The sequence below is a fragment of the Corvus cornix genome, chromosome 20 (assembly GCF_000738735.6).
Source record: "Corvus cornix cornix isolate S_Up_H32 chromosome 20, ASM73873v5, whole genome shotgun sequence".
Taxonomy (NCBI): domain Eukaryota; kingdom Metazoa; phylum Chordata; class Aves; order Passeriformes; family Corvidae; genus Corvus; species Corvus cornix.
The window spans coordinates 10,188,774-10,205,212 of NC_046349.1; the positions used below are offsets into that span (position 1 = coordinate 10,188,774).

The 16,439-nt window shown below is 46.2% G+C and overlaps 1 protein-coding gene across 2 annotated transcripts in view; it reads right to left on the reverse strand.

Annotated features, from left to right (window-relative positions):
- Nucleotides 1-1,044: 1,044 nt before the first annotated feature.
- CDH4 (cadherin 4) overlaps nt 1,045-16,439 on the reverse strand; it is a 423,758-nt gene continuing 408,363 nt past the window's right edge. For both annotated transcript variants that reach the window (XM_039563524.1, XM_039563525.1), the window contains 5 exons: nt 15,418-15,651; nt 14,130-14,363; nt 9,836-9,975; nt 7,850-8,014; nt 1,045-6,485 (listed from right to left, as the gene is read on the reverse strand). In XM_039563524.1, the coding sequence (XP_039419458.1) occupies nt 6,279-6,485; nt 7,850-8,014; nt 9,836-9,975; nt 14,130-14,363; nt 15,418-15,651 (980 nt within the window). In that variant the 3' untranslated portion in view covers nt 1,045-6,278. The remainder of the gene's footprint in view (nt 6,486-7,849; nt 8,015-9,835; nt 9,976-14,129; nt 14,364-15,417; nt 15,652-16,439) is intronic.

The following is a 16,439-nucleotide window of genomic DNA, read 5'->3' on the forward strand; positions in this document are numbered from 1 at the left end:
ACAGCGCTGCTTTCCACGCGCTTGGCCAGAACAGCTCCACGGATCGCTGGAACTGTGTGTCCTCCTGGCCCCAGTGAGCCCCAGGATCTGCTGAGGCCTCACCAACTCATGGCATGTGTGCATTGGTGTTGGGGTGAGTTGGGGTGGACCCAGCTGTCCACCCAGGGCCTGGACAAGTCCCCAGGGCACCGTGAGTGATGGCTGCCAGCACTAATTGCTAATTGTGTGCCCAGCACTTGCTACTCAGCCCAGCAGCACAGTGTTTGTGCCCCCTCCTAGGGGTGAAACTGCCAGGGAGGAGCAGCCGAAGAAAAGCAGAAATGATGGTCCTGAAGGAGAAGTGCTGCTGTGCACAGCAACGCTGACATGAAGGGTTTGCACACTCACCTACAGCAGCATCTCCAGTCGTGACTTTGCTCCTGCACTCGCAGAGAAGGTGGAGAAATACAACTGGGAGAAGGAAGCTCGGGTTTCCTCTGCAAGCCATCAGCTGGCCCAGGGTGCTCAGTCATTCCTTAAGACCTTTTTGGACCATTCCTGCTCCCTGGCAGTCAAAGGGCAGTGGGCAGGTGGAGGGGCTGGATGTCCTGATGTAGCAGTCAGGGGTGATCAATGTGTTAGCAGCAAGTAAAGACCCCTGAATATGCTGGAATTGCAGTGAAGCACAAAGATCTGGTGCTGCAGGAGTGGAATCACCACCCAACTATTTGCACCAACAGTTTAGTGCAGCAGAAATGGGTTGCTTTGGGATGTGTGAGGAACCTGCACCACCTCATCCATAATCCAAACAACGACACGGGCCAGAGGAGAGCCATGCTCCTGCCTTTAATGAATGAATGCAAATTCCTGCAGGAGCACACAGGATCTCCAAAAACCCCACTGGTGTCTGTGCACCTGGACCCACACCTGCAGCCAGACCGCCCCTTGCTGTCTCACTGTGAGTATAAGGGCCATGAGCAGTGACTGAGCTTGGGGTGGACATGCGGGGAAGGAAAATGAAATTTAAAAAAAAAATTAAAAAAAAAATAATAAAAAAGCAAGTGAGACTATTCAAAAGGGGGACTTTATTTTTATTACACTGGAGCCAGGCGTCAGTGCGCCAGTTCAGCTTTGATACACAATAAATCAGCAAACCTGTCACTCAGTTTGGAAACCAAGATTGCAGTGGCACTAAAAACACATTGAAAACATTTACTTTCTTCCCTTTTTTTTTTTTTCCTCTTTTGTTTTTGGTACAAAAATGGTACAAACAACAATACAAAATATTTGTGCTGTTGACGTTACAAAAAAAGGTTTCTGAACTGGGTTAACGGACGCAAACTTTTGCTTTTGCGCTTCAGCGTGAATACAGCAGAACAGCAGAAGTCTTCCTTGAGAACAACCACACTCATGCGGGCTGCTACACAGCTTCTCCATCGGAAAGGAAACATGCAAAATCATCATTAAAATAAAAAAAAAATAAAAAGAAAGTGCTCCAATTATACATCTATATGTTGTTGTTGTTTTTTCCCCTATTAGATTTGTAGCTTCAAGCACTAACTACGTTATGTACACTGTGTGTGAACAGTTGTATGTGGGGTTGGAGTGGACTGGAAAGAACTTTTATTTTCCCATGAAACCGAGTTAATTTGCGTGGGAGACACCTACGTTGTCTGGCTGCTGTTTTATACACTTGCATTTGTCGTGACACAGCATTTCCCCCCTCCCCCAATATTTTTTTTTCACACTTACAATGAAGAACTCCAAAAGACATCACAAATAAACGTTCTGTATTTTACCTTTAATTAATGTTTTTCTTTTTTTAGATTAAACAAAGTTGCAATCTTGGCATATTGTGTGGTACAGACGCTGCACTGACCATTACCATTCTTCAATACCTGAGCGTCCACCCTACGTGGAGCAGTTACAGGTGATACAGCCACCTCTGAAATCCCACCTCTAAAGACTGGATTTGGACTTGACTATCCCTAAAAACCCCATCACCATTGTAGAACTGCCAACGGCATCGCCTGGTCCAACAAAGAAGGGAAAAAAAATGGAAAAAAAAATACAAAACCAGAAGCGAAACCATGACTAGAATGTGGGACACCTAGAACAGAGTTGCCTATTTACTGTCATTATTACCTGCCGAATCTCCTCCTTGCCCTGCAAAGCATTTCTGCGACTGATGTGGCTCCCAATTTTAGGCTACACGATAAACAGACCACCAGGGCTGTGGGTCATGTTCTGCCAGGGGTGGCTATGGGTACAGCTGTGACATTGGATCTGCACGGTCCCTGGCTTGGGGATGTGCAATCCTCATCCTTAGGGGGTAGGGAGACCACCAGACGTGTCCGGCCCCAGTGCCCTGGGAACTCACTGTCCCCATCCCTTAGACAGCTGGGAGAGCTGTGGTGGTGTCCCCTGGCAGTGCTATGGGGTAATAGGGCGGGACAGTGGTGTTTTAGGGACAGGATCCCCTCCACCTGCCTGAAATCAAGTCCTTCCCCACTGCCTTGTAGTGTACAAAGAGTGGGGATCACTTCTTCAGTTAGTGTAATGTTTTAGTTTAGATTAGTCAGGGAACAGGGACTCTGGTCTCAATGCACTAAAGCCTCCTGTGGCTTCTCAGAATTAACAGCAACTGCAGGCTCAGCCAGAGGGTTCTTTGCTCACCACAGCTCCTTTTGAGTCACCATCACCTCCAGCTGCAGCTGGTTGTCACCATGTCACATCAATGAGGATCAGAGGGGTACAGAGTGATGGCAATCTTGTCAATGGGACCCCTTGGATTAACGTAAATTTCCTTAGCTGGATTACAAACCATCAGTAATATTAGGAAGCAGAGAGGTTTGTAAAAAGTGATCTGTTTTCATTGCTGGATGTGCCCCGTGCTTACCTTACACTGGTCCCACTGTGAGAAAAGGGGCCTGATGCTGCTGCTGCTGCTTGTGGGGCTGTAAGACTCAGGGGGTCAGGATGCAGGGAGGAGAAAGGGGAAGAGAAAAATAAGGAAGAGGAGGGAGAAGTCCTGCAGAGGGAGACTGAGCAGAACTGGGTCAAAACACAATAACCTGGTTGGTTTGATTTATAGGCTCATGGGATTGGAATGGCTGGACTGCAAATGCTGCAGAAAAAATATCCGCTGATTTTAAAAAAAAGCCGCCAATGGAAACAGGTTGGTTTACTTTTAATCGCTCAAACAGTTTTGTTTGACTTAGGTTGCATAAATGTTCTTAAAAACCTGAAATGTTTAGGCAAGCTGAAGTCAGACAACATCCCCTTCATGGCTAAGTCGCTCCTTTCACCGCTGGGGACTGTGTGCGCTGCCGATGGCCCGGAGCTGCTGTCCCACACTGCTGCCAGCCCTTTCCCTACCTGAAATCCTCATCCCAGCCAAAGCCACAGAGGATGTCAAGCACCAAGCGCTCTGGAGCAGGGATTGAGCTGTTGCTCCCAGGTAAGTGGTGCCAGGTGGATGGCAGGGCACAGCTCACAGCAGAGACCTGGCATTGTGGGATCCACATGAGCGTTCCAGGAGCCGCACGGAGGTGGGAGGCAATGGCACCAACCCAATGGACGGAGAACCGTCGGCATCACCCAGCCCTCGAGCTGAATCCTTCTCCTGTGTCGGTGATGAGGTTACGGCGACGGACACCAGCAGCAAGAAACACCAAGTGCATTTTTATTATTCACTATGCCTGTGCCTGGGCAGTTTCTGCAGAGGTGCAAAGCCCCGGTGGTGAAATACTCCAGCCCATGGCTTTTCCAAAAGAAAAGGAGAAGAATCAAGAGTGCCATGGGTAAGGAACAGAGGCTGTGGGACCATGCAGCCTCTGTGCCAGGCAGCTGGGGACAGGCTGTGAGGTTTGCCAAGAGTGGTCAAGAGGAGGGGGACGGCACACAGCAGAAGCAAACCAAGACTTTCATGGTGGTCACACGAGACGACTGAGATCACAACTACAAAATAGGAACCGGAAAACTGTCACGTGCTGCCAGCCTATGCCTGTGGTGTGACATCCTCACCTTGCTGCTGCCATCAGCGCCGTCCCCCTCCTCTGAGGTCCACACTTTTGCCTCCTGGTTTCCTCAAGAACCCTGGGTGAGAGTGAGTTTGCTCTCCAAGCCATGACAAACTGACCCATTGACTGACCAACTGACTGACCAAGACAAAAAGAAAGATCTCACCCTCAGTAATTAATAACATCCTGGTAATGCTGAAGTCCCCTCGGGCAGACTTTTACCACATTCCACTTCGTACAAGACACATTTCAAATGCTCATTAATTTACAGAAATTGCATTTTATAGAAAATATGATACAATGAAATATAAAATGCACTAGGAGCATTTCAAAAATCTATAGAGACGATCTTGCAGCCCAGTTTACCCTCTGAAAGGCGCCCACTCATCACCACAAACTCTCGTCCTCTCATTCTCGCTCTCATGTGCACGCGCTCGCTCCCCCCGCCTCCCCCCCTTTAACTCTTAGCATTCAACTTGAGAATTAATAGAGATATCAAAAAAAGCATGATTATCCCCCGGATAATCACCTTCCAATACTGTGCACATTCTTGGATTTAAAGGAAAATATATCTAAGCACTTTTACAAGTTTTAGCGAACCCACTGCAAAATCGTCTGCAGAATATAAAACACAGGTAATCCAAGATTTCATAGCACATTAATTAAGTGGCTCATAATCCATTAAATGTGGTTTATATTACACATCCATGCAGTCTAAATCATTTTACAAACATTAGACATAAACCCACTAGTCCAAATCAGTAAAGGAAAAATGTAATAAAAAATGCTAATAACTATTTGTTATTGGTTAAACTGACCCTACATATAAACTAGGTAGTTTGCTACCATTTATAATACTGATGTTGAATTATGCCTGGATGCTGTGAAACCTCTTGCTTACTTGGCAATGCTTGAGCATATTAACCACAAGATACTTAACAGGCCCTCGTTGCACTTCTTCTCCAAAAAAACACATTTACTACAGATAGCAGCGCCTACCCATCAAATAGAAAGGACACACATTAGCTGAGTTACACGATGTTGTTGAGCTTTGGCTACTAATGCTCCAAGGCATTAATGTGGTACTAGACTAACTCCATACTTACGGATGGGAAGAGTGTGGGTAACCTGTCCCTGTCCTTCGCACTGCCTCGGCCGCGAGCGGAGCCGCCGCACAAGCCCTGCCTCAGCCCAGGAGAGCAGCACCGGTGCTGGGCATCCTCAGGGATGTGGGACACCACCACCACCACCTCACCCCGCCGCTGTGTCCGTCGCTCACGAGGTCGTGGGAGCCAAAACACGGTGATAGCAGAAAAACAAACAGATGGGCCTTTGGTCATGTCACGATTTACTTTGTAGGGTTTAGGCAAGGGCTGTCGGAGATTCCTGTTGCAATAACCAAAGGCTTTATCAATGCTATAGTTCTATGCAGCTACATTGAGTGTGACCAGGGGCCAGCAGAGCCCCCAGTCAGTATTTTGCATCTGATAACACTGAATTATATACAACATGATGACTAGTTCACCACCTGCTGAGGCTTAAAGATGGCTGTTAAGATTTTGACTCAAAACATCTTTCCCCCCCCACCCCAATCCTCTTTCACCCCAGAATGAATCACCCCCTTAAAAAAACCAACAAAACCAAACGAAACAAAAAAAGGCAAAAAAGAAACAATCTCCACAGTTCCTTTTTGTTAACTCCTTCCCAGCTAGAACTGGCTTAGGGTCACAGGGAGTGCTGCCCAGGATGGTTGTATGTTTGTTTTCATCACTCCTGAGATTGAAGGGAATCTGACACATGCACCAAAAGGCACTTTCAAATATATATATATATATATATTTTAAAAACAGTGCTTCTGTTCTAAGAAATTCAAGTTAAGACAGAGTGCCTTTCACTCTCTTTAGTCATAAAGCAGGTAAACGAGCAATATCCCAGCTGACATTAAAAAAACAAAAAAAAAAACCCAAAAAGAAACCTGCAGCAGAGACAAGTGTTCATGCGAGACAGCTCAATATTCTAAGAAAAAAAAAAAAAAGAAAGGAAAAAAAGGAAAAAAGAAACCTCCTATATCACCACTAAAAATAACAATACAGTCAGCAGGGGATATTAATTAAAAAAGCTGCCACATCTGTACAGTTCTTGCTCCTGCATCGGCTCTTTTTGTTAACGTTGTCTGTGGGTTTGTTGTTTTGTTTTTTTTTTTAATTCCTAAACTTTTTTTCTTCTTCTTTTTTTTTTTTTAAATTTTTTTTTTTTTTTTAATAAGATGAGGTCAGTTTAATCTTCCTCTCCTCCCCCGTACATGTCCGCCAGCTTCTTGAACCTGGGCCCCCAGTCGTTCAGGTAGTCGTAGTCCTGGTCCCCGGAGCTGGAGGAGTTGAGGGAGCTGACGGAGCCGGCGGTGGAGCCGCTGCCCTCGTAGTCAAAGACGAGCAGGGAGTCGTAGGGGGGGGCTGTGGGGTCATTGTCGGCCGCACGCAGGCCCTGGGGGGGTGAACACATGGTGTTAATGCCCACCACGGGGTTTGACGGGGTCTGGGCTGGGGGGATGTTTGCGATCCCTGCAGCAAAGCTAAAAGAGAAAAATGAGGGTCCCAGGGCTTCCCAGATGCACCTCTGGGTAGAGACCTTTCAGCTGCCCCCAGCAGAAAACCCAGTAACTCCCAGTGTCCCTGAAAAGGAGTTGTATTGAGTGGCAGGGGAGTTATTTCCATTGTTGATCCTTTTCTGGATCTGGAAAGCTTTCTGTTCCAGCCAGTGTGCCTTTTCTGGGGTTGCCTGTTGAGATTTCCGGCTTAGCCAATGAAACAAAAACCAGCACCCTTCTTCTCCCACCAATATTTTAATTTTGATGATTTTCATTCCTTTAGGAAAACAAAATAAAAAAAGCAAATTCTGCAATTAGGGCAGGTGTGGGGTGCAGAATCCTGGGCTGAGGGCTGGGGAGTGTTGCTACTCCTTGCGGTGTGGGCAGCAGTGTAGGCAGGCCATGGAAATGGCCTCGGGATATGGAGAAAAAAAATTGCTTTGCTGCAGAGCCCAGCGTCAGGAAAAGCCTGGTGGAATAGCCCTGCAATAAAGCAAATGTTCCACATTCCCACCTTCAGAAGCCCTGGCCTTAGCGTGGGGAGATGGGAGCTGGTTTCAGCAGCAGGGGCGTGTGTAAGAAGAGCGAGTCTTCACAAGCATGGATGTGTGTAAATGTGAGTGAAGGATGGGCAAAGGGACAAAGGAAGAAGGGATTTTAATGATAAAAATGAGAAAAGCACAGCAGGAAATGCATGTAATAATAGAATTAAATGGCTGTAACATTTATTTTTCTGGCTTAGGAAATGGATAGCATGCTTTGCCTCGGAGGAAATAATGCATTGATTGGTTTGTAACCACTCAATCACTCAAAACTGAGATAAGAAATACCAAATGGATAGATATTTGTACAGGCAGATAAAGGAGCAGTAATCTAACATAAAATAAAGCAGCTCTCTCTGATCTGAGTCTCTCTGTGCTGCAAACTCTTTGAGGCTTTACACCAAACAGAGCTTACGAGGAAGGCACAGACCGCTGAAATAATTACAAGTCCAGGAGCCACAAATGGCTCACTCTGCCCGGGTGCTGAAAAGCATGGTGTTTGTGACACCCACAGGACAGAAATCTTGGGCTTTTTGCTGGTTCAATGCCCTCATTAAGCTAAGCCCTGCATACTTTGCTCACGCCAATCCTTTCCCTGGCTGGCATCAGACTTCTGGTGTGAGCAGTAACACCACTTGGTCTGTGCAGTCAGGGAAACCTGACTTTAGCTGGCTAATCAAGCTTTGAAGATGTGACACAGGACCTCCTATAGAACATACCTCATTAATAAAATCACCAATATCCCCCGGATGTGGGATTACTGGTCTTATAGGATACTGCGGTTCAGCACCAATAGGTCTTTCATCCACCCTTCTGACTCCGGGTGTCTTGTTCAGCACGTGATCCATGGTCTCTGGCTGCTGGAGCTGGCTTAAATCGTAATCCTGTGACAAATGGGAAGACACAGTGTGAAACCCAGAGCTTTTTGTTCAGATCACCTACTCACTCAGTGTGCAAACAAGTCGAGGGCTCTAATTCTGTTTCAGCTGAAGTTCGATGGCAAATCTTATCCCTGGATATGTAGCACCTCTATCTAAATTACAGATAAATTTCACCTCTGAGTAACTCATAAAACTGACCTCCTAAGAGTGTATCTTATAAATCAGATCAAGTATTTAAATATTTTCTGAATATTTCACACAGCCTCTAAATATTTGGGACAAACCCCTGGCTTTTGTTTGTGTGTGCACAGGTGTATGCATAACTTTTTTGACAAAAGACATAATATAATGTAGAGACACAGTGTTGGTAGACATGTTATTGCAATTATGTTTCTACAGAAGTAAAAACATTAAAATGTGTATTGTATTTATGCATGTAGGCCTTTCAAAGTAATTATGCTCGTTTTGCTTGTGAAAAATCCCAACAGAATAGGTTTCTATCACGAAATGAGAACCAGGTAATATTTCATTAAAAATGTATTCATGTAGGTAATGGTGTTTTGCTGCTCTTCCTTTGCTGTTATTTTTAATGAATCCTTTCTAAAATATTTAAGCCTACAGTGTAGTTGCCTGAAACCAGATACTTCATGTTCTACCAGGAAAACTATCCTTGTGCTCAGACAGGGATGATTGAATCTCCAGGAGCAACATTTATAAATAACTTGACAGCAACAAGAAAAAAAGAAATGCTAATTGTGAGGATTTTTCTGTGGAATAAGAACTTTTCAAGATTTGGGTAAACTCCTGCCTCAAAGTTTGCCATGGCAGCTCTCACTGGGCTCGCCCGCTCGTCTTTGGAGGCCACCTGGACCTCCAGGGCAGGATGTGCTGTAGTGGTTTTGTGGGATCCCTAAGCACTGACCTGGAACCACGCAGTCCAATTCAACAAGCAAAAATAAAGCCATTACGCAGTGTACAGTCACACAATTTGCATGAAGATCACATCTGAGAGTGTCCTGGGCTCTTTACTTGCATTTGGTAGGAGTAAAAAACTGGTGACTTCAACGTGAGTGAGCAAACTTTGCTATTTTAGCTCAGGAATTGGACACGTAGCAGTGGAAAAGCATATCTCAGGCGAGGGAAGTTTTCATGCAACACCAGCATCGGTGTCTGTAGGAAGAACCACTGGAGGAAATCTGACATGTTCAGGCAGCCTGTGGCTCAGGGCTCTGTCACCCAGCAAAGCTTTGCCACTGTGCACTTCGTGGTGAAAGAGAAAATCCCCAAATCTCTTTAGACACTTCTCACAAACCATGTCCAGAAATTAAAAGATATTAAAGGCACATTAGAGATGATTAAGTAAATGCAGGGAAAGCCCACGGAAGCTCAAGGCTCAAGCAAGCCAAGGCAAGAGCCTGCAGCCACAGGGCTGGGCAGGGCAGTAGCTGCTGGCTGGTTTTATGAAGATCTCTGGTAAAATACACAATTTTAATGACTTAAATAACAGAAATACAATTTGAACATGAGTGTCAATTGAGTGATTTATAGTTCTTCCCCAGGAAATTGCCTAGGGGGTAGAAAAATCCACATGGCACTGGCCTGCTGGCATGGTCCTGCTTGAACAGGAGAGTGTCCCAGTAATATCCTGAATCTCCTGGACCTGCTGGCTCTCACCACACCAGGGAAGCCAATAAAGCTGCCTGGTCATAAATAAAGGAACACAATCCTTTGCATGAATTTTACTGAAGATAATGTGGTTTCTGCCTGTTTGAGAGTACAGATTGCACAGCTGCTCCTTGGCCACAACTCATGGGCTCTTCTCACCTGATCCTCCTCTCCACCTCCCTCTTCGTCGTACTTGAGGATGTTGTCTCTGACGTCGTCCTCGGGGTCGATGAGGAGCTGCTTGGTGTGGCGCTCCTTCTCCCGGCGCTTCATCCACACCACAAAGAGCAGAACCATGGCTGCAATGGGGAGGAAGCTGGGTGAGCTGGGACCTCCTGCAGCACGAGGCCAGGCTGAGAGTGTCCTAACATCTCACCTGCCCCTGCCCACTGCAGAGAACCTCACTGGCTGCTGGCAGGAGGAATAAAATGTTAAGCTATTGCATGGTCTAATTTTTAAAGGACAGATCAGTGAGAGCTGTAAATACTGTGACAGAATCCCACTACAAAAGTTTCTTTAAGATCCATCACCGAGGCTGATTGAGCTGATATATATCAGGAGTAAAACACAAAATCAAAGGAGAAGAAACCAGAAAGTGTGAAAACTGCAGCTTTCTGAAAATATTTGATCTAAATGCTGAGTTTTCAGGATTAGATTACCACCTTTATTTTATTCAGGGGCATAAAGTAAAGATGGAGGGAAGAGAGCTGCAGAGAAGGAAATGGGTACAGATACCCCAAATTTGTGCACAAGGGGCTGTTCCAGCAGCATGGCACAGGTTCAGCCCATTCAGGTCACAAGCCCTGACTGTGACAGTCTCTGCTGTTTACTGCAGTTGGCCAGGCAAGACTGATCTAGGGAGGCTGCACAACATTGGGTCCTGTAATCCAATTTGGCCTCCCTCATATTCTTCTTTGGTCCATGAAGGAGGCTCTTTAGACTTCTGAGATCAGATTAGCCAGGACATTAGCACATACATTTGGCCATCGACTTGGAAAGCAAATCTCAGATCATCTGAAATCCTTTCAAAAAGCAGGGCTAGCTTTGCAGAACGAGGGAGAGCATATCTGGTAGCACACAGCCAAGCTCCTCGGGCATCAGCATTCACATGCCAGGCTTGGCTAATCTCTCTCAGTACAGTAACAGAGAGAGATGAGCAGTTCTTGAATCATGAGAAATTTTTCCCTTCCTAACTTTACCCACAGGAAACACTGCCTCACTGCTCCACAACCTCACCCTCCAAAGGGACACCCTTGTTCCAGGGGCTGTGTGATCCCTGTGAATTATTGCATGGAAGACGACCTGGGAACTCAAGTCTCCACTAACATAAGGCAGCCAGATCTTGTCTTCTTCAAGAATGTGTTAAATGTTTGTTTTCATTCTTGTACTCAGTAGCTGCAAATAATGCCATGAAGGATGAAGTTAAGCCTGGGCAGCTGATGCAGTTACACCTCCCACTGTCTGCCCTCCCCCCCCATTCTCCATGCAAGCCCCATGCTGAGCTGCAACGGTGGCAATTTGCAGGAGAAGAGATCAATGGATGGACAGTGGATGTGGGAACAAGTGTCCCACGTTCATTTCACCTGGGTCAACCCTCAACTGTGCCAAAGCAACGCAGCCAACACAACCAAACCCAGGCAGGATGCGAGATCCCAAAGTTCACAGGTTTTAGCTGAGACCAGACCCCGGGCACATGGATGGGCCATCCAGCTTGCAGGACGAGGTGGTTAGGAGGATCCAGATTCTTCCTCCCAGCACCAAAGTGTTTATACCCAACAGGCATTCAGTGAAGTGAGCGAAGAGGACCAGACAGCTAATTACCGCCATTGTGTGCCAACTGGCGGCCATCCCTGCCTGCCAGCTAACAGAATTGTTTTCAGATAGTTCAGCATTTCTTTAATGCTTATCCTAGATCTATTCAAGAAAGAAAAAAAGAAAAGGAAAGAATATGTAACTCTTATCTGCAATATAAAACCTCAGCTATTTAGCAGACTATTTGAACTCCTTTTCTCATTGTTCATTTTCAAGTCTCTCACAACAAGATACCTGACTGGTCCACAAAGACAATATTATAATGGTTACCGGGGTTTATCTTTTTATTTCCTTTTTTTTTTTTTAATGATACTTTTTCATGCACTTGTGGAAAAAACTGTGTCATTAATGCCTTTAGAGCTACCTTGGAAAAAAAAAAGACCTTCAAAGTGTCAATGGTGGATGTAGTGCACTCTCCTTCCTTTTATTCACTCTGCAGAATGGGAAGTGCTATTACTGCTGTTAGAACCATTTTCGCTCTGCATGTAGTTTTCCTTGAAATCTATTGTCTTCACCCTTCACAATTTTTTACTGCATTGCTCTTCTAAATGTGTTATTTGTGCAGCTAATACATCAGGTAGCAAGAAGAAGAAAAAAACCCCTCTGAGCAAAGGTAAAGGCATAAACTTCCTTCACAGGAGCAATCCTGGATCTCTCCCCTTGCTTCTTCTTCCTTTTAGAGTCATCCAACTTTGACCTACTGACTCTAAAATGGACAAATAGCACAAGAAAATCCCCCATCTGCCTTTTTCTAGGCTATTGTTTAGAGGTCATGATATGAAACAGATACAAAGGAGGCAAAACACTGGAAGGATGTAACTGTAAAACTGATCATTGCAAATTACATTTTTCATCACTGATACAGTGCTTTGCAGCTCTCCAAGATAAAAAAAAAGTCAATTAGAATTACAATGAATGTAAAAATAAGCTTTTGTAATAAAACCCGTAATTTAAAATGGGATAATGTATCTGAAAATGGAAAGAGGAATCTCTTAAATCAAATGTCCTTCAGCTGAAGTTAATTTCAGTCAATAGGATTTTCAACCGTTTAAAATTGTATTTTAGCACTGGATTTATTCAAGAGCAGCAAAAAGAAGACCTGTGTTAATCACCTCTGTGGCTCCAATGCAAACTTTGAGCCCAGGGGAAACAGCAAACCTGCATAGCAAAAGGAGGTGGGGCTGATGAACATCTACATCTTCATCTTCATCGGGGTGTGCGACCACAGTGCCCCAAAATCCACCCCGGCTGAAGGGGGCAGCCAAAACTGGGAACGAAGGGCAGGAACAGGCACAGGGATGCTCCAGCAGCTTGGCTGGGCTGGGAGAGGAGCAGGGTCAGCACAAACACCCAGTTCCTTGCTCACTCTCCATCCTGATCCAGCAGATCAATTACACACCAATACATTCCCACCACTGGCTCGGGATGTGGATGTCTGTCCAGGGATGACCCATTCTCCTAATGTACCATGTCATGGCCCCATTAGGTGACATTTGGAGCATACGTCGCTCTGTCTGCTCTCTGTTTAGATGCACTGGGGGTAAAAATTAAATGTGATTTAGCACCATAACTCCCATTAGCTTTAATGAGAGTCCCATGGATTCACCCTGTGTTTCTTGATGAATATTTACCTCACTGTTCATTTCAGTGCTTGTTTTTATCTATTCCTACTGTGCCAACTCCTGCTTGAAGTTATAATGATAGAATTTTTATTTTTAAGTGTGCGCACACATGGTTATTGGTAATGCTCATGGAAGCTTGGGACTGACAGCATTCCTGGGCAAAAGGGATAGTTTTGCCTTGAGTAAAGGGATGGCCAGTCTTTACCTGTGATGTATCCCCAGTCCTCCAGCGTCCCTGACAAATTGGGGATCCTTCCTCTAAAAACACTCATAATCCCCCATGATCCTCCAATCTGAGGTCATTCAAAAAGCAACGGGAATAACTACCATTCTTCTTTTCCTTGGAACAACCAGAAAAACACAGTTATGCACTGGCTCTGAAAGGGACTAGCCAGACCCTAATAACCAGTGTATCTGGTACTGGGAACCAGAATATCCACAGCCAGCCAGGGACATGAGAGCTATGGGAGAGCCTGACACAGGGATTTGGAAAGGGCCTTCAATCTTTTCCTGCAAAATATGGAGGATCCTATCACACTCACTACTTGCAAGTTGTTGTCAGGTGTAATAATGTTTGCAAAGCTACTGGAAGTCTTAGAAAGACAGGTCTGATGCAGGCAGAGCTCATTTTGCTGATGCTGCAGCGAAGGAGGTTTGAATGCAGATGTGTGAACCACCCCCACAGCCCAAGCTCAGGGATCTGCCCTCTGCATGGAGCGTAAATAATGCCAGCTATAGAAACAGGACAACAGGGAACAGGGAAACATGAAGGAGGATAGATTTAGAGCAGATACTGGGAAGAAATTCTTTACTGTGAGGGTGTGGCACAGGTTGTCCAGAGAAGCCATGGCTGCCCCATCCCTGCAAGTGTTCAAGGCCAGGTTGCACAAGCCTTGGAGCATCCTGGCATAGTGGAAGGCGTCCCTGCCCATGGCAGGAGGATTGGAACGAGATGAGCTTTAAGGTCCCTTCCAACCCAAAGCAGTGTGTGATTTTAGGGCAGGCCCTGTGGTACTCACTCAGTAAGATAATGATGCAGATCAGGATGGCAATGATGGCCCCCGTGCCCAGCCCCGCAGCAGCCACGGCCCCGATGGTGGTGCAGTCGCCGTTCTCGTCACACGGGCACACCTTCACCTTGATGACAGAGGTGTTGTACAAGGGGGGGTTTCCTGAGTCCGTCACAATGATGGGCACATCGTACACTCCTGCTTCCAGGTACATGATCCGCAAACTGAGCTGGGCATAGTCCCCTGCACACCCAGACAGACAGACAGACAGATGAAAGACACTGGTAAAACCTTGCAGCTGCACTTGTGCAGGGTTTCTCTGCTAGAGCCCTCTTCTGAGCCCTGCAGAAGAGGTTATCAACAACACACCTGGCCAGGACAGCTTCAGACCTCTGGCAAACAGTCTGGCCAACAACCAGCCCGTGCTTTGCAAAATACTGTGTGTTCTCACTGCTGCACTAACCTACCTGGAAGCCATTTGCAAATCCAGTTGTACGTGTTCAAAATGGCATCAAACACAAATAGGAACACATGGATAATGCTTCCTGAGGCTGGGCTGCCCCCGGCCACTGGGCAGGTTCTACACTCACCCACGCTCCCACCTCAGGATTTTGGGAATCCACTGATGACAGGCACAGCTAGGTAAACCCATTGGGATTGAGCCTGGAGCTGTGATGGCACAAGTTGTTGCCCCTGGTCTGGCACCCTCTGCCAGACCTCAGTGAGAGGGACCAGCTTTGAAGCCAAAATCAGCCCACAGTTCCACAATATTTTCCATCCTCTGCTGAAACTACCAATAAGCAGAGCAACTAGGGCCATTTGTGGCTGCACTCTGCAATATAAAAATCCTTCACATACTGGTAATCTTCACACTTACCTAGCCCTCCTGGTTCCATGGTAAATTAAAAGGCTGCCTTTATGCAATTATGGTCAGAGAAATGAACATTGATCCTGATTGTGGCTTATGACAATTACACTGGAGGAACATAAGGAAGACTGATAATAGCTTTTTTCCCCTTGGCCATTATGGATGATTTATACTCTGTTCACTACTGATAACTGTTCATAATTATGAACTGCATTAAAAAAAGCCAAGTGCCAAGGCTCTTAGAGTTATGCTGCAGGTCTGATACAAATCATTTCTGATTAACTATCTTGTCTATAATGTCAGCCGTAATGTGCTTTAAAAAATAAAAATCAGATAAAAAAAGCGAGAAAGTTTTGAAGTTGGAAGCCGCACGTGGGCTCATTAGTGAACCAGAGCCCAAATGTGCTCAGGATTGCCTGCCCCATTTACCATTGAGCCGTGTGATGGTCCAGTTCTTCCTCACCGCAGATGGCACACTTGGCAGCTCGAAGACGAAGGGCCCCACGTTTGGATCGATGTCAGCGTCCGCGGCTGTGATGTTGATGACATTCAGGTTTGGCTTCTCGCAGATCTGCGCCTCCTTTGGCAGCAGCTCCGGAGCGTTGTCGTTGATGTCGATTAGGTAGATCTGCAGCGTGCCGGTGCCGCTGGCGGGGGGAATTCCTGCACGGGAGACACGGACCTGTGACCGCCACCAGGGACTGGCAACACCACGGACCAGCCCCTTCTCTGCCTTCCATTCCCAATAAACCAGGATTTTCACCCTGCCTCCCTGGACCTCATTAGGGACATGCTGCACTTTCACGGTCCCTTGCTTTACGTGGTATTATTAAAACTTCCCCAAGCCTCCTAATGTTGCTGTTTTTCGCTCCTGCAGAACAGGAGGTTGAGTTCTGCAGATCTGTAGCCTGCAGCAGTGCCCCTAGACCCTGAAACTACAAGCAGGTGATGCCAAGTTGCTCCTGCAAATCTTGGTAATGGCTGTTTGGAAGAAGAAAAACCATTAGAAAGAGAGCTGACAAGAGGAAAAAGAGGGCTTGGAGGGGAGAAAAACCTACATAGTGTTACCCATGGGTCAGCATTTACTGTAGCATTTGCTGGCCAGTTTTCAGCTTTGAGACCATTACTCTGCTTCAAAGAAAGCCCACCTCTCCAGTATGTCCCACACCCAGCCCTAGCTTTAGTGGTGAGAGGTCCTGCTCAAAGCCCACGGTATGAGCCATCACCAGACACATTGGGTGATGCCACTAACCCCCAGCAGCAGTGTTATGTCCCAATACACAGTTCCCCATCCTCTCCACATCTGTCCCAACCAGCAGGGATGTCACAGCACGGCAGTCCTGGTCCTCCAGCCCCTTCTTGATGGAGAGGCACATTTGTCTGACTAATGACCACTTACACAAAGTAGTATCTGCCCTGGCAGGGGAGAACAGCCTTCCCAGAAAGGGTGC